We start from the raw sequence: 15,902 nt of genomic DNA, 5'->3' as shown, positions 1-15,902 counted from the left end.
CCGTAGCATAGCAGCACTTGGCAGAATGAACAAGCGTAACGTGGACGCCATCGACAGCCTGTCGCACCTCTTTCTCTCATCATGTCCACTGCTGTACACACCACTGCCCAGGCCGCCGACAGCTGACCCTATACTGGCACTCACCAATTGCCCAAGGCGTGTGCCCCCCTCGAGCATATTCCTCTCCTCAGATTGCTTGACGTGCTGTCACCTAGCGGAAGGTGTGCTAGGTTGTCCCTGTCAGACTCCCTGATATGTATGGCGGGAGTGGAGGTTGGCGGCGCCGCGCGCGGCCATTGTGCGGGTGACTGGATGGTCGCCGCGCGGTGCGCCCTCCAGGTCCGTCTAGCCCCGCCGCCGCCAGCGTCGCCTGCCCTGTGACAAGTGATTTCGGAAGGGCAGACCGGGGCGCAGATGAGCTTCAGAGTCAGAGTGAAGACAGTTATCGCGTAATCGCGGAGACTCCGGCGAGGCTGATCGTGGTCTGATCGTCGCGAGTCGTACCTCCACCGCGGACGCCCACCATATAAGCTCTCCTCGCTCGCTCCTGGCGCGAGTGCGACGTCCGCATCCTTCACCTGGTGGGTCGCCCCGCGTTTGCCTGCCGCGTGTTTTCTGATTCGGGCGCATCAGCTATCGCGCAATCACGTGTGTCGCGTCCCCGCCTCTTCGCTTCAAATACCCCGCATCGCGTTGGTGAGGGTATCCGGCTGCGTGAGTCCGCACTGCTGCATCCCGAGCGTCGCTCTCTGAACCTGTTGTGCATCCCGGTGGACGATGGCGAGCAGACTGAGACAAGTTACTGACCATCTCAGCGGTAGAAAGATGTCGACCGTGCAAGTAGGTGAGTCACTTCCGCTTTTCTATGTATCTGCGCTCTGTATTCCCGTCCCTCACACGGTATTTATATCACCGCAGAGAAATGGGATGGCGTGCCCCTGGCTCCCCCCGACCCGTAAGCTGTCACAGGTTCTCCGAGACCGCACCGGCGTGCTAACGCATGCTGATCCGATAGCATCTACAAACTGACCTATGCCTATAAGGATGATACGTTCCCTCAGAAGGTCAATCTCGGTGTTGGAGCATACAGGGATGATAACAGCAAGCCGTGGGTGCTGCCCGTCGTGAAGAAGGTGCGTCTCACACTCCGCCTGCATAGTAAGCGACCAGGCTTATCCAGGGCACTCTATCATAGGCGACGGACATTCTTTTGAATGACCCCGCGCTCGACCACGAGTACCTGCCTATCACTGGACTTCCCGAGTTCACGAACGCCGCCGCGCGTCTCATCCTGGGACCCGACTCACCCGCGCTACTCGAGGGACGCGTGTCGAGTGTACAGACCATCTCCGGCACAGGCGCGAACCACGTCGGCGCCTTGTTCCTGAGCCGATTCTACCAGTGGGATGAGGGCACGCCCCGCGTGGCGTATCTGAGTGATCCGACCTGGGGTACGCAATGTGTTTCCCCGTGCTGTCAGTTCTCTTCTGACTCTGGCCTGGCTATGTTTGTTACACTCGCCATTGGCAAACTGCAGTCAATCATTTCCAGATCCTCCGCGGTGTAGGCATTCCGCCGGAGACATACCCCTACTACGACCCTGCGACTATTGGCCTCGCATTCGACAAATACCTTGCCTTCCTCAAGGCGGCAGCCCCACGCTCTGTGTTCGTCATCCACGCCTGCGCACACAATCCCACGGGTGTGGACCCGACGCGAGAGCAGTGGCTGCAGATTGCGGATGTCGTTCTGGAGCGCGGCCACTACGTGTTCTTCGACTCGGCATACCAAGGCTTCGCCAGCGGTGACCTTGATGCAGATGCCTGGGCTGTGCGGGAGTTCGTGAAACGCGGAGTGCCGCTGTTGATCTGCCAGGTATGTCGTTGAAGCGGTGCGGGCATCACTGGAGACCGACTGATGAAATCTCGTTCATCCCTTGTGGCCATCTGGTGACGTGATGCATTGCTGTTGCAGAGCTTTGCCAAGAATGCCGGTCTGTATGGCGAGCGCGTCGGTGCGCTGCACATAGTGTCGCCGTCGTCGGAGGCTGCGGTCCGAGTCAAGAGCCAGCTCGCAATTCTGACCCGTAGCGAGATCAGTAGCCCGCCTGCATATGGCGCCCGAGTGGTACGTCCTATTTATTCCCCCGATGGAAATAGGACACCGACGCAAAATTCGCTCCGTCCAAAATTTCACGCACCACTCTCGCTGACTGACATGCGTCGCAAATTGAACGCTGTATGGTGGCTCCGCGCGATTTTCCGCCGCTGCGCTGAATCCACAGATGGCGCTCATCATGAACAATGCCGAGCTCTTTGAGGAATGGAAGCGCGACATCAAGACGATGGCGGAGCGCATTATTACGATGCGGAAGGAGCTCCACCGCCTGCTGACAGAGGACCTCAAGACGCCTGGCAATTGGGACCACATCGTGAAGCAGATTGGAATGTTCAGGTGAGTGCGGAGACGCCCAGTTTGTCACGCTCAGTACGAGGTTGGTGGGATGGGCGGGCCTGGGCTGCACCTTGCTCGTGGAGGTGCGGTTCGGTGGCTGCTTCGTCTGCATCCTTGCCCCACTTCTGCATGCGCCCGCAGCGAACCGCGCAGGCCCACTCGGCAGCCGGAGACAGGAGGGCGCGGATACATTTGCGGCCGCGCCGTCGGGATGCGGGGACCACATGGGAAAGTGCCGAGAGACTTCCGTGTCCACCCAGGATAGGTGATTAGCGCGGGAGTCTCGCGCTTTCTCGGGCACCGTGCCCGCCGCGCTGGTCGGGGAGGCAGTTGTGGTCAGAGGCCGGTGTGTTTGCGTGCACGCTGTATCCGCTGCTGCGTTCCCCTCCTGCCCCTCGATCGGGCGAGGGCGGTGAGTGTGCCTGCCCTGCACTGCGGACACACTGCGCGCCTGCGCGGAATCGCGGAAGGATCTGAGCACCTCACGTGCGGCGTCGGCCGGCTGCGCTGATTGGATGCTGCACAGCCGCCGCGGAGCTGCGATTGGGCGAGCGCACCGACCCAATTGCGATCGTCGGGCTAAAGGCACCGCGCTTCCGGCGGGTCCCTGCCACGCGGCTGACGTGATACGCGTCTAGGCGCGCACGCTGCCATTTCTCGGCGAGGCTGCGACGTGCCGCGACATGCTGACACTGTGTCCCTGCAGCTTTACCGGGATCACGACCGAGCAGAGCCTCGCGCTGACGGAGAAGGCACACGTATATCTGACGACGAACGGGCGGATCTCGATGGCGGGCCTCAACAGCCACAACGTGCGGTACTTTGCAGAGTGTCTGGACAGGGTGGTGCGGGGACAGTTGTAGAGCGGCGGGGGCCAGGCGGTGGTGCGGGTGGGGGCCAATAGGGGCGTGTGTCGAATGTATTGGACGGACGAATTGTATTGGGTGTGTACAGATGCCGAGCGCGGCCGTCCCGAGCGGGAGGAGGGTTTTGGCCTGATCTGGACGACGGTGCGGGCGTGGGAAATGACGTCGCGTGAGAGTGCCTGACAGACGCCGGAGAGCCGGGCGAGAAGGGGGAGAAGGCCAGAAGGGCGGATGACATCATCGGGCAGCGCAAATGGCAGTGGCCGACTGAGCGTTGGCTGCTCCCTGCGCCGCTGCACATCACTCGCCCGCGGCCACCTGTGGCGACTGCTCTGTCCTTTCCCTTTCCAGCACCGTCTCTGCTCAGAGTCCCTCACCTCTTCTGGCCGGCCCTCTCGCTCTCCCGCCGCCGCTGCCCGCCGTTGCCACCGCCGCGTCGCGCTATCCGCCTCCGTGTCGCCGTCCGCTCTGCCGCCGGCCCCCGCCGTCTTTCCGGACGTCCTGCGCCCTGTTGTCCGCGCGTACAGCCGTGTCCGCGCCCGGCGTGTCCGCCCGTGGTTGTGTCTCCAATATTCGCCCGCCTACTAAACCCGCCCCGCACGCCCACTGCCCAACATATGTCACACCACCCACCGCGCCATCCTCGTCGTCCACAGCATCGCGCACCCCTAGTCTCTTGATTTTCCAGCCTCGAGCTCGCTGCATCCGCTACTTTGCGTCATCTCGAGCTTTCATATTGTGCCGCAGTGTGCCCAATTTTATTACGCCATACACGACTTCCTCACTTTCCGCGCTTGTCTTCCTTGTCGTCTCCCATCACCTAGGGCCCGTCGCCCGCCGCCTCTCGTGCGTACCCCTATTTTGTCCTCTGACTCCCTCTAACCGCGCTCTGAACATCTGCCCAGCTCTCCCGTTCATGGGAATCATCCTGTCATTATTCTTCCCCGCTTGTACATGACCACAGATAATTCCGCCTCGAGCGCTTGTAGCTCGTCCTCCCGCTCATCGACTTCTAGCACAGGATATCCTCGCTCCCCTGCTTCCACTGCGCCACCCTCTCCCTTTTCCGAAGCACCGTCGTCCCCAGGCCTTACCAACCCCTTCTTCGAGCAGCGGCAACAGCCTGAGAGAGCGCCGTACAATCCTCATGCCGTTGGATTGGGCATCATTGCACCTCAGCCTATCGTCGGGCCTTTCCCGACCATCGGACGTCCTTCACTGTCCCAGGTTCAGTCGAGGTCGTCGCCGGCACTCCTGCGTCAGCGGAGACACTCCACCGGTCCTGCTCACCCAGACAGCCCAGGTGAATATTTCGTGCACGAACTTCAGTCGACAGAGGACATGCAGCTGCTACCTCAGTCGCCCAGCATGCCGGCGATGCTATCGCAGACCGCCGCGGACCTCGCAGACCCGCTGGGAAGCGTGTCGAGCACTTCGGGTGCTAGTACTCGGGGCGCCGGCCTCCAGATCGCGATCCCGCCACCCATCCTCAGCAACTCGACGTCGACACCATCTCCACCCCTGCTTCAGCCTCCGGCAGCTGACCTGCTACCGTCCAGAGCCGGCTCTAATGCCCTCACTATTGGCTCCGAGCAGGCGCAGCCATTTGCGCAGGAGTCCGCTTCATTCTTCAACCTGGATGACGCGGCATTTCCGACGGGCGCCGACGCTGTTCAGGCGGACGTCAACCTGGACTTCACCGAGTTCGACTCGGAAGGGCTCAATGCCCTCGAGAAGATTTACCTATTCTCGCGGAGTCGGGCTGGCTTCCACCGCGTCTTCATCGTACATGCCTTGCCAAGGTACTTGGGCGCAGAAGACGTGGAAGGCGGGCATTACCCAAGTCGTGAACAGGTCGATCAAATCGCCCCTGCGGACGCGGTAGAATACGTGCTTCCGTTGCTCAACGGCCTCGCCCTTGACGAAGGTACGTCTCGTTGTATGATGTTCTGATCGGTGGCTTACGGCGCGCTTTACGTACTCTGTACCCCTCTATGTGTGATTGGCTCTCTTTGCTATCTCGCCATGCGTTTTTGTCGACTTGTGGTCGCCTTCATCTCGCTAACCAACTCATGCCGATCGCATATTAACACCGGGTTGTCACCACCCATCCTCGCTCGTGTACCACACGACCCACACATCCATCGCTCTGCTGTTCTGCGTTATGTCACCGGTATGTACTCGCTGTCTTCGACTGGTATTGACGCCCACCAGATGAAACCGTCAAGGAGGCACTCGCTTCGGAGCTGATCAGCATCATGTGGTGGTTCATAACCCACTGTCAGGTCGTTGAGGATGAGGGCATCCCAATGCTTGCAGAGGCAACTGGTGCCACGCCGCAGCCACGCGAGCAGCAAGCCCCGTCAAATGAAGCAGACGTCATAACAATTTCCGTGCAGGCCTTCACCCCAATTTTGGGGACGTTGCTTCTCAGCCAAAATGCTCTTGTCGGCACGCCCGCCCGTAATGCCGTCGTCGAACTGCTCAAGCGCATTTGGCATGCCGACGAACGCGAGGCCGGCCGACCTCCCCATCCCCTGGCCGAGGACGAACAGCCACGACCTGACTTCGACGTGGGCCTTCTTCAGCAGCATGAGCGGCGCCTCCTCGAGCGCGAGGTTGTCCACCAAGTTGTCATTGGCATGGGCCGTCTCGACTTGCCGGATACAGACGAAGGGCCGCTCTCGACAATCTCGACACCACGCAGCACCGGGGAACACCACCGTGACACTACGGAGTCGCAAAGTCTGGAGTACCCGATTCAGACGCCACCTGGACCCGATACCTCTACTGCGGGTTCGACACCGCTCGCTGTCCCCGCCGGAGCTGCTCATGACTCGTATTTCCCCGCATTCGCACCCCATATTCACCCCACCGCGGCGCCAGCTTCCTCTCCGACTGGTCAGATGGCACACAGTGCAGCCGAGGAGACGTCGATGGAAGGCATCATCACGCCCCCCGCGTTCAAGCTGAACCTGCCGCCCCCTTCTCCCCGTAGGGAAGCGGCGGTTAACACGCCTGCCTGGGGTGTTTCTTCGCCTATGCAAACCACTCCGACCGCCACTGTTCCCCAACCTTCTGTCGTTGACTCAGCACTAGCGTCCGCGGGTGTTCAAGTCACAACCCAGCCCTCCCCTGTGCTCTCGCCCTCCCCTCCATTCGCGCCGACAGCAGTCGTTGCTGACATTTCCTCTGGCTCGACTTCATCGAACTCCATCGATTCGCAAAGCTCCACGCCTTCGCTGATTTCTTCGTCGACATCGTCGTCGATCTCAACGGATTCGTCGACATCCTTGCTCACGCCCAGCAACAGCAGTTCTGCATTGGCAATCTCAGACTCCGCTATATCTGCGTCACCAGGCGAGATGGAGCTTGAATCGAGCGTATCCGGCCCTTACTCCGAAACGACCATCAGCGCGGAGAAGGACGTCGTCATGACGCCTGTAAAGGTCGCAAGCCCTGCCCCGTACCGGCTAGACGTTGTTCAGGAGAACTCTGAAGGCGGAGATTATTTCTCGGCCGCCGCAGAAACGCCCATCACTGGACCGCAAGAGAGCAGAGGAACACCGCTGTCTGCATGGCTCAGCGCTGGCCTTCCCGAGGGCGATGTGAGCATGCAGGACGTCAGTCCCCAGGAGGTCGAGATGGCTGGCGAGGAAGAGGGCGACATCAGCGAAGAGGCTGCGATGGGGAGACTGTCGAGTATGAGCTTGATGGCAGCTGTAACTGCGAGCGGTATGTGTCATTCGTTTGGAGCGGACTCTGTTGATGAGTCGCTCTGCTCAGTGCTCATGTTTGATACTGGACTGACTTATGTCAATGCTGAAAATTATATAGGTGGCTTGAAGGAGGAGACGCAGAACGCCTTCGTGACCGAGGTAGAACGTGTAGGACGCGACCCGGTTTACTGGGTCAGGCGCGAGGCCGCATTTGCCGTCGGCGCGTTGGCCAAGGTTGTTCAGAATGAACTTGTCACCTCGACCTTGGTATGTGGATTGAACTGCTACTTGCGATGTTCTTTAAACCTGATTTCTGGATTAGCTCCCTCTATTTGTGTCATTGTACCAGGACCCAACTTGGCATGTCCGACACTCGGTCCTGTTTGCGCTTCCGGCAATCCTTTCCAAGCTGTCGCCGCAACGTCGTCGGTCTCTGGCGCTTGACGTCATCTTACCACTCGCGTCAGACGAGTCTCCTACCGTCCGATCGGCCGTTCTGGAATCCCTTGGCGAAGTGATCTACGCGTTCCACGGAGATTCGGACGGCCCGCCTGGGGAGCTGCTCAATATCTTCCTGGGCATCCGGGACGGTCACATACCTCCAAATCGCCGCGAGGACGACAGTCAACCGCCATTGGCTCGCATGCCAGGATCCGGCCCATCTTCGGAGTCAAGCTTCAGCGACATTGCAGAGTCGCCAGAAGTCATCAGCTCGCATGACATCTATGATGACCCCGCACGTCCTCTCGTATGCGCCTTCAACTTCCCAGCCGTTGCTTTGACATTGGGGAGGGATCGCTGGCCGGAGCTGCGCCCGTTGTACCGTTCACTTGCGCGCAGCCCGTCCTACAAGGTCCGACGGACACTCGCCGCGTCCTTGGGCGAGATTGCGAAGATCGTCGGGCCCGCATATGCTCAAGAGGACGTCCTCGACGTATGGTGGTCCAGTATTGATGCCGAGGAAACGGAGGTCCGTCTGAAGACTATAGAGTGCGCGGCTACATTTGTGCGTGCTTTGGGGCCGTCGGAACGGAGTGAAGTTGTGCGGAAACTCTTCGAAGCATTCACAACACGACGGCTCAAAGGCTGGAGGGAACGAGAGGAGGTTGTCAAGAGCCTGCCGTCTCTTTTGGACATCAGCGGTCTAGATGAAGAGGTCCTCAAAGATCTCTTGATGCGCGCGCTTGGCGATCACGTATCCGCTATCAGAGAGGCTGCAATAGCGGTCGTAAGTGATATATCGTTTAGCGTGTGAGCCCTGCTAATTTTTTCTCGACAGTTCCCTGCGTTCGTTCACGCTTGGCGAGCAGTCCCTAAGGCGAACGAACTTCGCTCCAACATCAGGGCACTCGCCCGCTCAGATGCGTATCGCGAGCGGACAACATTCGTGAGATGCGAGCAATCCCTCTTCGAGTCGAACGATAGAGACTTCGTCGTCCCAGATGACGAATACTGGGAAATCCTATCTGCGCTCACTCACGATCCTATTGTGGACGTGCGCATCCGAGTGGCCCGCTTGCTTGGGACGATTTTCGGTACGTCTAACAACATGTCCTCAAGGATGGACAGAGTACTTAGATTCCAATCTTAGATGTCTACGGCAAGGGACAATCCGCGGTCATGAGCCGGGTGCTCGGACTCACAGCACCTCTGCTAGATGATGCTTCTCAAGACGTCCGAGCATTCGCGACTTCCGTTCACGCTGGAGGGGTGCGCCCACAGTCACTCGCGCCGATCGAGGCTACTCGTACTGCAATCACGTTCTCACGACCTCCACCGCCCACACCGAGCTGACAATGAAAGTGCCCATGTGGTGGATATTCATCTACCAAAGCAAGTCACACCCTGCTTCCTCAATGGAAAGCCAACCTGGGCATGTCGTTGGGAAGGCGCACTACCGCTCCCCAGCCATTCCCAGAGCCGGACGCGGATGGAGGTGGTCACGATCCACACGGCCTGCGACGGTGGACTGTTGGTGGGGAGTCCGAACTGTAGGGCGCTGCGTTCACTGCCCTTCTGGTTTCCTACACGAACGTGACGTCGATGCAACGCCTTACATCCCTCTACACGACATCCTCTTGTGACGAATGTATCCTGGACGTGATTTTGATTAAGCTATCATTTACGCTGGCAGCTCGTGGCCTTCACGCAGTGCTCATGTCGTAGAAGATTTAGTTTAGATGTCTCTTCATTAGTTATATCTTATTATCGTAATACATTAGCTCTTCCTGCCTTTGATTCTGTGCCTGTTAGCAACACAATGTCGGCCTTTCAGACAGTCGCGAGAAGTGCATACTTCGTAATTGTCATTGTGCAATAGTGAGAATAGGATGCGGTAGGCTAGATACAGACAAGTGGGAGCCTCTCGGATTCGCGACTGTCATTGGTACGGTACCGGTAGTTGCCAGTGGGTGACGAAATGGAATTTCCTCGTCGTCGTCGTCGTTGTCGTCGTCGTCGTCGTCGTCGTAGTCTTGCTTACTGTTCAGAGGCATGTAACAACTACCCTGTTACCTCGTATTTGAAACGTAGGCCGATCGCGACAGTACCTGACAGTACACGTGCTCTACGTGCCGGAAGTACTTCGCCTTCTTGAAGACCTTCCTAACAGGGAAACAATGGTGGCGTACCTAACAAAGGATCCGCATGGGCGGTTGCGCGGCAACATGATGGGGACTTGCCAGTGGCGTCTGCAGCAAACCTTTCTTCTTCCCCCGTCTCCCGCTTTCACCTTTTTCCAACTCTGACGATGAGGCTCTTTTGAGTAGGGCCTGCATGCGTCTGTCTGTTGTTTCCTGGCCTTGCACGAGCAATTGACTTGCTGCCTGCTCCTCGTCCAGTTATCTCTGGGAGAACTGGCTGGTATTGTGCGATATCTCGACCTGGAGTGCTCTCCTCCCTGGCAAGACCCATCAACCATAGTGTTTAGAAACCCACTCAGCCATGCTTGCTACTACCCTTGCGAACATTGAGCTTCCGCCGATCTTTTCCAAGGTCAGGCTCATCGCCTTCGGTAGGTGAATTTGGTTCCCCCGTCTTACTACCACCCTGATTGCATTTCCATTGACAATGTCAGCATTGATGACGATGTTGAGCTTGGTTGGGACGACGCTATTGTGCGTAGAGTTGTTCGTCAGAGAGGATGTGACAGTCGATTCCCAAAGTAAGTTCGTTCGCTGATACGCTTTACTTCCGCTCTTAGCCTATCCCCCAAGGAAACATTGTGTTGCTCCTGATCCTTATCAATTCCTTCACATCTATCATGTTTCCTGCAATGTAAGCATATCTCTTGGCCACGTAGGACGAGTATACTCATGTCAGTAACAGGCTCCTTATCCAATATACCCCATTGTGGGAGGCTGTTCGGCTGATATGCCTTGTCTTCTTTCAAATCGGCGAGTTGTGTTCCCCTGACACTCGCTGTTTCTCTTATGCCTCCGAACAGGCACGTCCGCCATATACACAGCATGGTTCTCAGCCTTCAGATGCCCGGATCCCGGTACGCTGTTTGCTCGTCCATCTCTGGATTCGAAGCTCAAGTTGTTACAGTGGCTACTTGCAGACGCATCAACATGGCTATCTTGGCCAGCGTATGGGTCATACCCACACTTCGTGCGTTTGCGAATTTCTTGAGCGCATAGCGCAATGCTGATTGTCCTGGCATTTACAGTCTTGATATATTCCGGCGTCCTGGCCGCCATGGTGTACTGGGGCTGGAAGCATCCAGAGTTTCAGACCGTCATCTTACGCGAGAAACGGGAATCTGAGCTTCCCATGATGTCTCCGCCGCCTGAGCAATTGCGTGTTAGATCCAGTGCATTTGCTGGTCTGCTCGAAGCGGGAGGTGGAGGAGCTAAGCCGCCCGCTGTACCTGTCCTTGCACCGACACGAGCTGTTGATATTGAGAAGCGAATCTCATTGCAGTCAGCAAAGTCCTCTTCCTCTCAATCGTCGAAGTTGTCGAAAGGGAGGCCGAAAGAATTTTACTAGCTCTTGGGACATTGTCATTGTTGTACGCTTGTTCTTGAACTGTCTTCATATGTGTAGTCAAATTGTTTACGAAGCAACCCGCGCTCCTTATGTTATCACTGTATCGTTGTCTGATTGAATGACCGAGTAGCGTCTTTGTTCAGGTCGATGCATTGGCATTGAGTTTGCCATGGTTGCCGCGCCGCTGTGGTACCCAGTTGTTCGGTGCCGCCGGATCCATCAAGCATCTTGAGATCTCACAGCACACCACGTGCGCAGCGCACTTCGCCTGCACACGCAAGGCGACTTACCGCCGTGTTCGCCTGAGCCAGCTCATTCCAAGCCTCGTCTTGCTCTCCATGCTTTGTATCTTCCCCTAGCTTTGCGCGGCCATCGCTGTCACTGCCACGGTACTGGTGAAATTTCGAAACTCGGACACATCTTCCTTCGCCTGTGCTACCGCTTCGCCATGACACATTGGGAACCGGCGAAGATGAAGGTTCGGTGCTCCCGCTGAGGTCTAATGAATGACATTCACCTTGAAACATAGTCTCAGCTGCGGGTAACCGCACAGCGGCTGGGCCAGATGCAAGACCGGATGGACTCCCAAGCCCAAATCACGCGGAGAGACATTGTTACCCTTCTTCAGCAAGACAACGTCGCGTTAGCTCGCGCGAAGGCGCAGAAGCTGATGAATGAGGATGCTCTAATCGACTTGCTGCAGACTCTGGAGATGCATGTTGGAATGATTGTCGGGCATCTGGGGGAGTTGGAGCGAAAGTGAGTTCATTCACAGCGCGCGCGTGCAGTCGGTCTTCAACTCTGGGCAGGGATACACCTAGTCCTGTAATGTTGGAAGCTGCTGCGAGCATCGTTGTTGCTGCTCCACAGATAGATTCTAAAGGTATGCCATACAAAGTACACTCAACCTGCAAATTCCGACTTTGTGGACGCAGAGCTTCGCTCGGTACGGGACCATCTCGCTCAACGACTGGGGCCGGAGTTCATGCGGTCTGTGAACGATTATGTGTCAACAAGGGTATGCGCCCGAAGCGAACGATGTGAAGTTCGGAGCTCATTGGAATTTAGGTTCGTAGGGCGCTCTCAACCCAACCAGCATCAGCTGTCCAGCTGGACCAGTACTTGTACTCCATTGCCAAGTCGCAAGGTGTTCATTGGAATCCGGCTCCCCTACCACAGCAGATGTGAGTGATGTGAACGTGAGGAGGTACGGCTCTAACGACCGTGGATAAACTCGAAAGAGTACATATCATCTCGGAAATGCTCGACCCGTCCAATATCCCTGTTGTAGACTTGATGCGCCTTCGTATACTCTGCTCTCAAGGTATGTTTGCCATCCTAGCTGTTCGGTGTACGTGTCACGACAAGCTCTGCTTGATGCTACAGGTTTACCTGACGATCCTCCGTGGCTTAGACCTAAGGTCTGGAGGTAAGTTCGCTTACATCCATGAATGATTGCTTTGCCCATGTCGGTTCAGGCTTTTGTTGGGAACACTTCCTCCCGAAAAGCAACTTGGGACGAGGCTAGCCGTAAGAGTCGGGAGAACTACTACGTAGGTCAATCCGTCGAGTATGTCGGCAGTGTCCCTCATAGTTGTCATAGGACCTCGTGCGTCGGTTGCTTGAGCCATTCTCAAGTCTGCCACCTCCCGGCACTCCTCTCACGCCACTTGACGACTCTCTGATGAACGCGTCAAGGGAATTCTCCCAAATACCGCCACAGCTGATGCTTGCTCTGCAAGAAGCTGCTGATGATGTTCCGCTCTGTCCTCTGGATGAGGCCGCCCCTGACGATATCAAGATCCCTTGCGCGCAGAACCTAGATGAACGTCTTCGTATGATTCGCGAATTGCAAAACTCTGAGGAGGCCGACGACTCTACGCCCGAGATTCGACTCGACAGCACACCCGAAATCCGCTTAGAGGACGCACAAAGCGACTCCTCTGACGACGAGGGCTCGTATCAGGACGTAGCCTCCGCTCCACCGTCCCCGTCTCCATCTGCATCTTCTGTCCACTCCTCTGGTTCAATGACGTTATTGCGCTCGCGTACGATGGGTGCACACCCTAAGCATGCGTCTGCATTACTTCGGCTACTCTATCTCCATTCCTGTCTTAATCCAGCCAATCAGTCGCCCCATATCGGCTCCTTATTGGTTCCCGTGTACTCTGCGCTTGTCGAGGAAATGGTCCCTGAGGACGCGGCACACGTTGAGGCCGATGTGTTTTGGCTCTTCGAGGCACTCGTCGGCGAGTTCGCAGACCTAGATGACGCAGAAGGCGGGAGGATATGGACGCAAAAATTGAGTGATCGCTTGTACTCGGCGGACCCGGAGCTTGCTGAGGATCTGGTACGCCAACGCTACTTCCGTCAAAAATTCACGTTCATTCATTCAGATTCATAGCAACTCAAGGGCCTTGATCCTGCGCTTCCACATTACTCATTGTGAGTCGTGGCATTCATTTCTACTTCAGTACACTTAAATGATATACGTAGCCGATGGCTCATTCCGGTATTGACGCACACGTTACCTCTTCGGCCCCTCCTTACTGTCTGGGACGCCATACTGTCTCGGCCGATGAGGGAGCGCGATACCAATTTGAAATTGGAGTTCCTTGTTGATGTATGCACCGGTATGCTGCTTCGCACGAAAAACGTTCTACTTCGGTAAGTTCCACATTGCTCGACTATCGTTCACTATCGAGCTTTTGTCTTCAGGTTGGGCAGACCTGAACGTAAAACACTCGGTTTATGGTCAGATGAACTTGCTGCCATTCCATCAACACCGCTAGCTGCACGGGAATTAGAGGACGCATTCGCGGAAGGCATGACGTTCCTTCAGCGGTACCCTCTGGAGAGTGCGGGTGGAGTCGAAGCCTTGCTACAATGCGCGTGCGATCTCGCTCATCAACGTCAGGTCATGCAGAATGGGTCAAGATGGCAAGCACAAGTCTCGGGGCTCGTTTACGAGACACTGTTTGGAAAGGGTTTGCTCAGACCGCCTCAATAGCGGAACCGAGCGAGGATCATGACGACAGTGAGACCACGGACGACGACGATGACGAGACGAACCTGAGACAAGCACCAATGGCCAGTCGAACACGTTGACCGCCCGCCTTGCGAGTACTGTTTGGCGAGGTATCTCCAATGAAAGCGCGATGGAGGCGCCGCCTTCACCGACATCACCAGCTTCTCCTATGCCACCATCGCCTGTACATTCTCCGCCCTCCGCCTACGACTTCGAAGGTCCTCCCACCACCACCCTCCGAGACTTCCGAAGCGAGCAATGCGTCGGCAGGGCCTTCAAAGTTCTGGGGATATGCCGATAGACTTAGGGAATCGGATGCAGCAGCCACATTGGCGAAAGTCAGTACGAACTGGAAGGTCAAGGCCTGGACGTGTGGAGCAAACGTGCGAATGGCCCTTCCCCCACGTATCTATCGCCCCCTGCCACTGCTCCCCTTCCACGATCGCCCGACATGGACCCAGGCGTGCCTCGTTAAATGATGACTACCAGTCGAGATCAGCGAGCGAGAAACGAAGAGGCGGGTCTCTCCCTGGACTTCCGCCCCATTTGGACGGATACTCGCCACCTGCTCGCCCGGCTTTTTCAGGCCACCGAGGGATAGTGTCATGTTCACTGGCCGCTCCCCTCTTTCACCCTCGAATGACGATATATCACCGGCGTCCGATGCAGGTTCAATGAGCAGCGGAGGTGTCCGCGCGTCCCTTGCTTCGTTTGGGTTACAGCAGGACCAGTCAAGGGCTGCGAAAAAGAAATCAGGACCGCGTCCACTGCTGCTTAATTCAACCTCATTGATGACCAATCGCTCGCCTGCCACCACGCCGCTATCTGGTTCGTCTGACAAGTCAATGGATAATGTACGCGGGATGCGCACCTCGCCCGCGCCGAGGGACTCAACATCGTCATACTCATCGTTCTCCCCGGTTCATTCTCGGTCGACAACTATCGACTCGGACACCGGTGGCAGCAGGATTGTACCCATTCGCTCGTCGCGTTCGCCGATGGCTAGAGGCTCTCGAAGGGTCACTCCCACTTCCTCGACTACGTCAAGCCCGCAGATAGTGCATCGACGCATGGACACAGAGACATCCACTCAGCTAGGGAGTGACGATGGTCGTAGCAGTAGAGGCTGGCATCATGTCGACGTATCCGACTCGCCTCCAGCGGGTTCCTCTCCGCCGCCTCCGCAAACACCTGCGGATGCAACGTCCAACCTCAATCGCGGTGTCCGAGTGAAAGCGCCGACATCAAGAACGGGCTCTCCGTCAATTGGTGATGCGAGTGACATGAGTTCCGACATGGATGCTCAACCCGCGAAGGGGTTGTACTCTCTACCTCGGCTGTCTGTGGGGGACACGTCAGACACGTCCGCCACCCAAGCTCCTTCCCGGAGTCCTCGTTCGAAACAGAAGCGGATTCCTCCCAAATTATCCACGACTCGCTCGCGGGAGAACATCGTCGCGGAGAATGGCCCGGCCGCTCAGAACACTTTGACCACTGGATGGTCCGACGACGACGATGTGGATAACGTTACGACTCCACGCGCTATGTCGTTCCAGGCTGACAATGTCGTGTCGACTACTGTTACTCCGCGGAACATCAGGCGTGTACGAAAAACATCTGGCGATGGGAACGGTGAGGTGCGCACGCAGAAGATCTCTTCGGATGGACGGGAAGTTCGAGTTCGCAAGGTATCGACTGACGGGCACTCGCCCAGGAGGCGGAAACTGTCAGGGGAGGGGGAGAGGGAGGGCCCGAAGCACAGCCGAGAGAGTTCCGCCGACGAAGGGGATGACGAAGGTTATCGAGACCTTTTGAGCGCGTATGAAAGTGAAGACTAATGCTATC

At 57.0% G+C, this 15,902-nt stretch overlaps 4 protein-coding genes across 4 annotated transcripts; all 4 read left to right on the top strand.

The window, feature by feature from the left end:
• Positions 1–825: 825 nt before the first annotated feature.
• Positions 826–3,317, top strand: B0H18DRAFT_1082473 (aspartate aminotransferase; the record flags this gene model as incomplete). The annotated part of the gene is made up of 8 exons (XM_048031536.1): positions 826–844; positions 919–955; positions 1,016–1,133; positions 1,196–1,451; positions 1,538–1,875; positions 1,975–2,127; positions 2,285–2,454; positions 3,161–3,317. The coding sequence occupies 8 exons, from the start codon at positions 826–828 to the stop codon at positions 3,315–3,317; spliced, it is 1,248 nt and encodes a 415-aa protein (XP_047898521.1).
• Positions 3,318–3,918: 601 nt separating this feature from the next.
• Positions 3,919–9,089, top strand: B0H18DRAFT_483473 (armadillo-type protein). Its single transcript, XM_048038250.1, has 7 exons — positions 3,919–4,166; positions 4,226–5,247; positions 5,535–7,055; positions 7,158–7,306; positions 7,362–8,267; positions 8,319–8,574; positions 8,631–9,089. The coding sequence occupies exons 2-7, from the start codon at positions 4,275–4,277 to the stop codon at positions 8,831–8,833; spliced, it is 4,008 nt and encodes a 1,335-aa protein (XP_047898520.1). The 5' UTR covers positions 3,919–4,166; positions 4,226–4,274; the 3' UTR covers positions 8,834–9,089.
• A 612-nt stretch (positions 9,090–9,701) lies between these two features.
• B0H18DRAFT_977622 (uncharacterized protein) lies at positions 9,702–11,177 on the top strand. Its single transcript, XM_048044266.1, has 7 exons — positions 9,702–10,052; positions 10,116–10,202; positions 10,255–10,315; positions 10,367–10,434; positions 10,485–10,538; positions 10,589–10,651; positions 10,710–11,177. The coding sequence occupies exons 1-7, from the start codon at positions 9,983–9,985 to the stop codon at positions 11,027–11,029; spliced, it is 723 nt and encodes a 240-aa protein (XP_047898519.1). The 5' UTR covers positions 9,702–9,982; the 3' UTR covers positions 11,030–11,177.
• A 300-nt stretch (positions 11,178–11,477) lies between these two features.
• B0H18DRAFT_1082471 (regulator of Vps4 activity in the MVB pathway-domain-containing protein) lies at positions 11,478–15,895 on the top strand (the record flags this gene model as incomplete). The annotated part of the gene is given in 17 exon segments (XM_048031535.1): positions 11,478–11,507; positions 11,559–11,788; positions 11,839–11,912; positions 11,965–12,047; positions 12,098–12,213; positions 12,271–12,353; positions 12,416–12,450; positions 12,508–12,582; positions 12,633–13,379; positions 13,434–13,474; positions 13,526–13,696; positions 13,748–13,946; positions 13,967–14,066; positions 14,096–14,241; positions 14,276–14,527; positions 14,547–14,578; positions 14,644–15,895. The coding sequence occupies 17 exon segments, from the start codon at positions 11,478–11,480 to the stop codon at positions 15,893–15,895; spliced, it is 3,666 nt and encodes a 1,221-aa protein (XP_047898518.1).
• Between the last annotated feature and the right edge of the window lie 7 nt (positions 15,896–15,902).

Source organism: Fomitopsis serialis, assembly GCF_022376445.1.
Source record: "Fomitopsis serialis strain Sig1Antser10 chromosome Unknown B0H18scaffold_5, whole genome shotgun sequence".
Taxonomy (NCBI): domain Eukaryota; kingdom Fungi; phylum Basidiomycota; class Agaricomycetes; order Polyporales; family Fomitopsidaceae; genus Fomitopsis; species Fomitopsis serialis.
This window is presented reverse-complemented; position numbering and strand designations above follow the sequence as displayed.

Coding starts and splice junctions, on each gene's coding strand:
- B0H18DRAFT_977622 (XM_048044266.1), top strand. CDS start 9,983: ATGCTTGCTACTACCCTTGCGAACATTGAGCTTCCGCCGATCTTTTCC. Junction 10,203..10,254: donor TGTGACAGTCGATTCCCAAA/GTAAGTTCGTTC, acceptor CTATCCCCCAAG/GAAACATTGTGTTGCTCCTG. Junction 10,652..10,709: donor ATGGGTCATACCCACACTTC/GTGCGTTTGCGA, acceptor TGGCATTTACAG/TCTTGATATATTCCGGCGTC.
- B0H18DRAFT_483473 (XM_048038250.1), top strand. CDS start 4,275: ATGACCACAGATAATTCCGCCTCGAGCGCTTGTAGCTCGTCCTCCCGC. Junction 7,307..7,361: donor AACTTGTCACCTCGACCTTG/GTATGTGGATTG, acceptor TTTCTGGATTAG/CTCCCTCTATTTGTGTCATT. Junction 8,575..8,630: donor CTTGCTTGGGACGATTTTCG/GTACGTCTAACA, acceptor TTCCAATCTTAG/ATGTCTACGGCAAGGGACAA.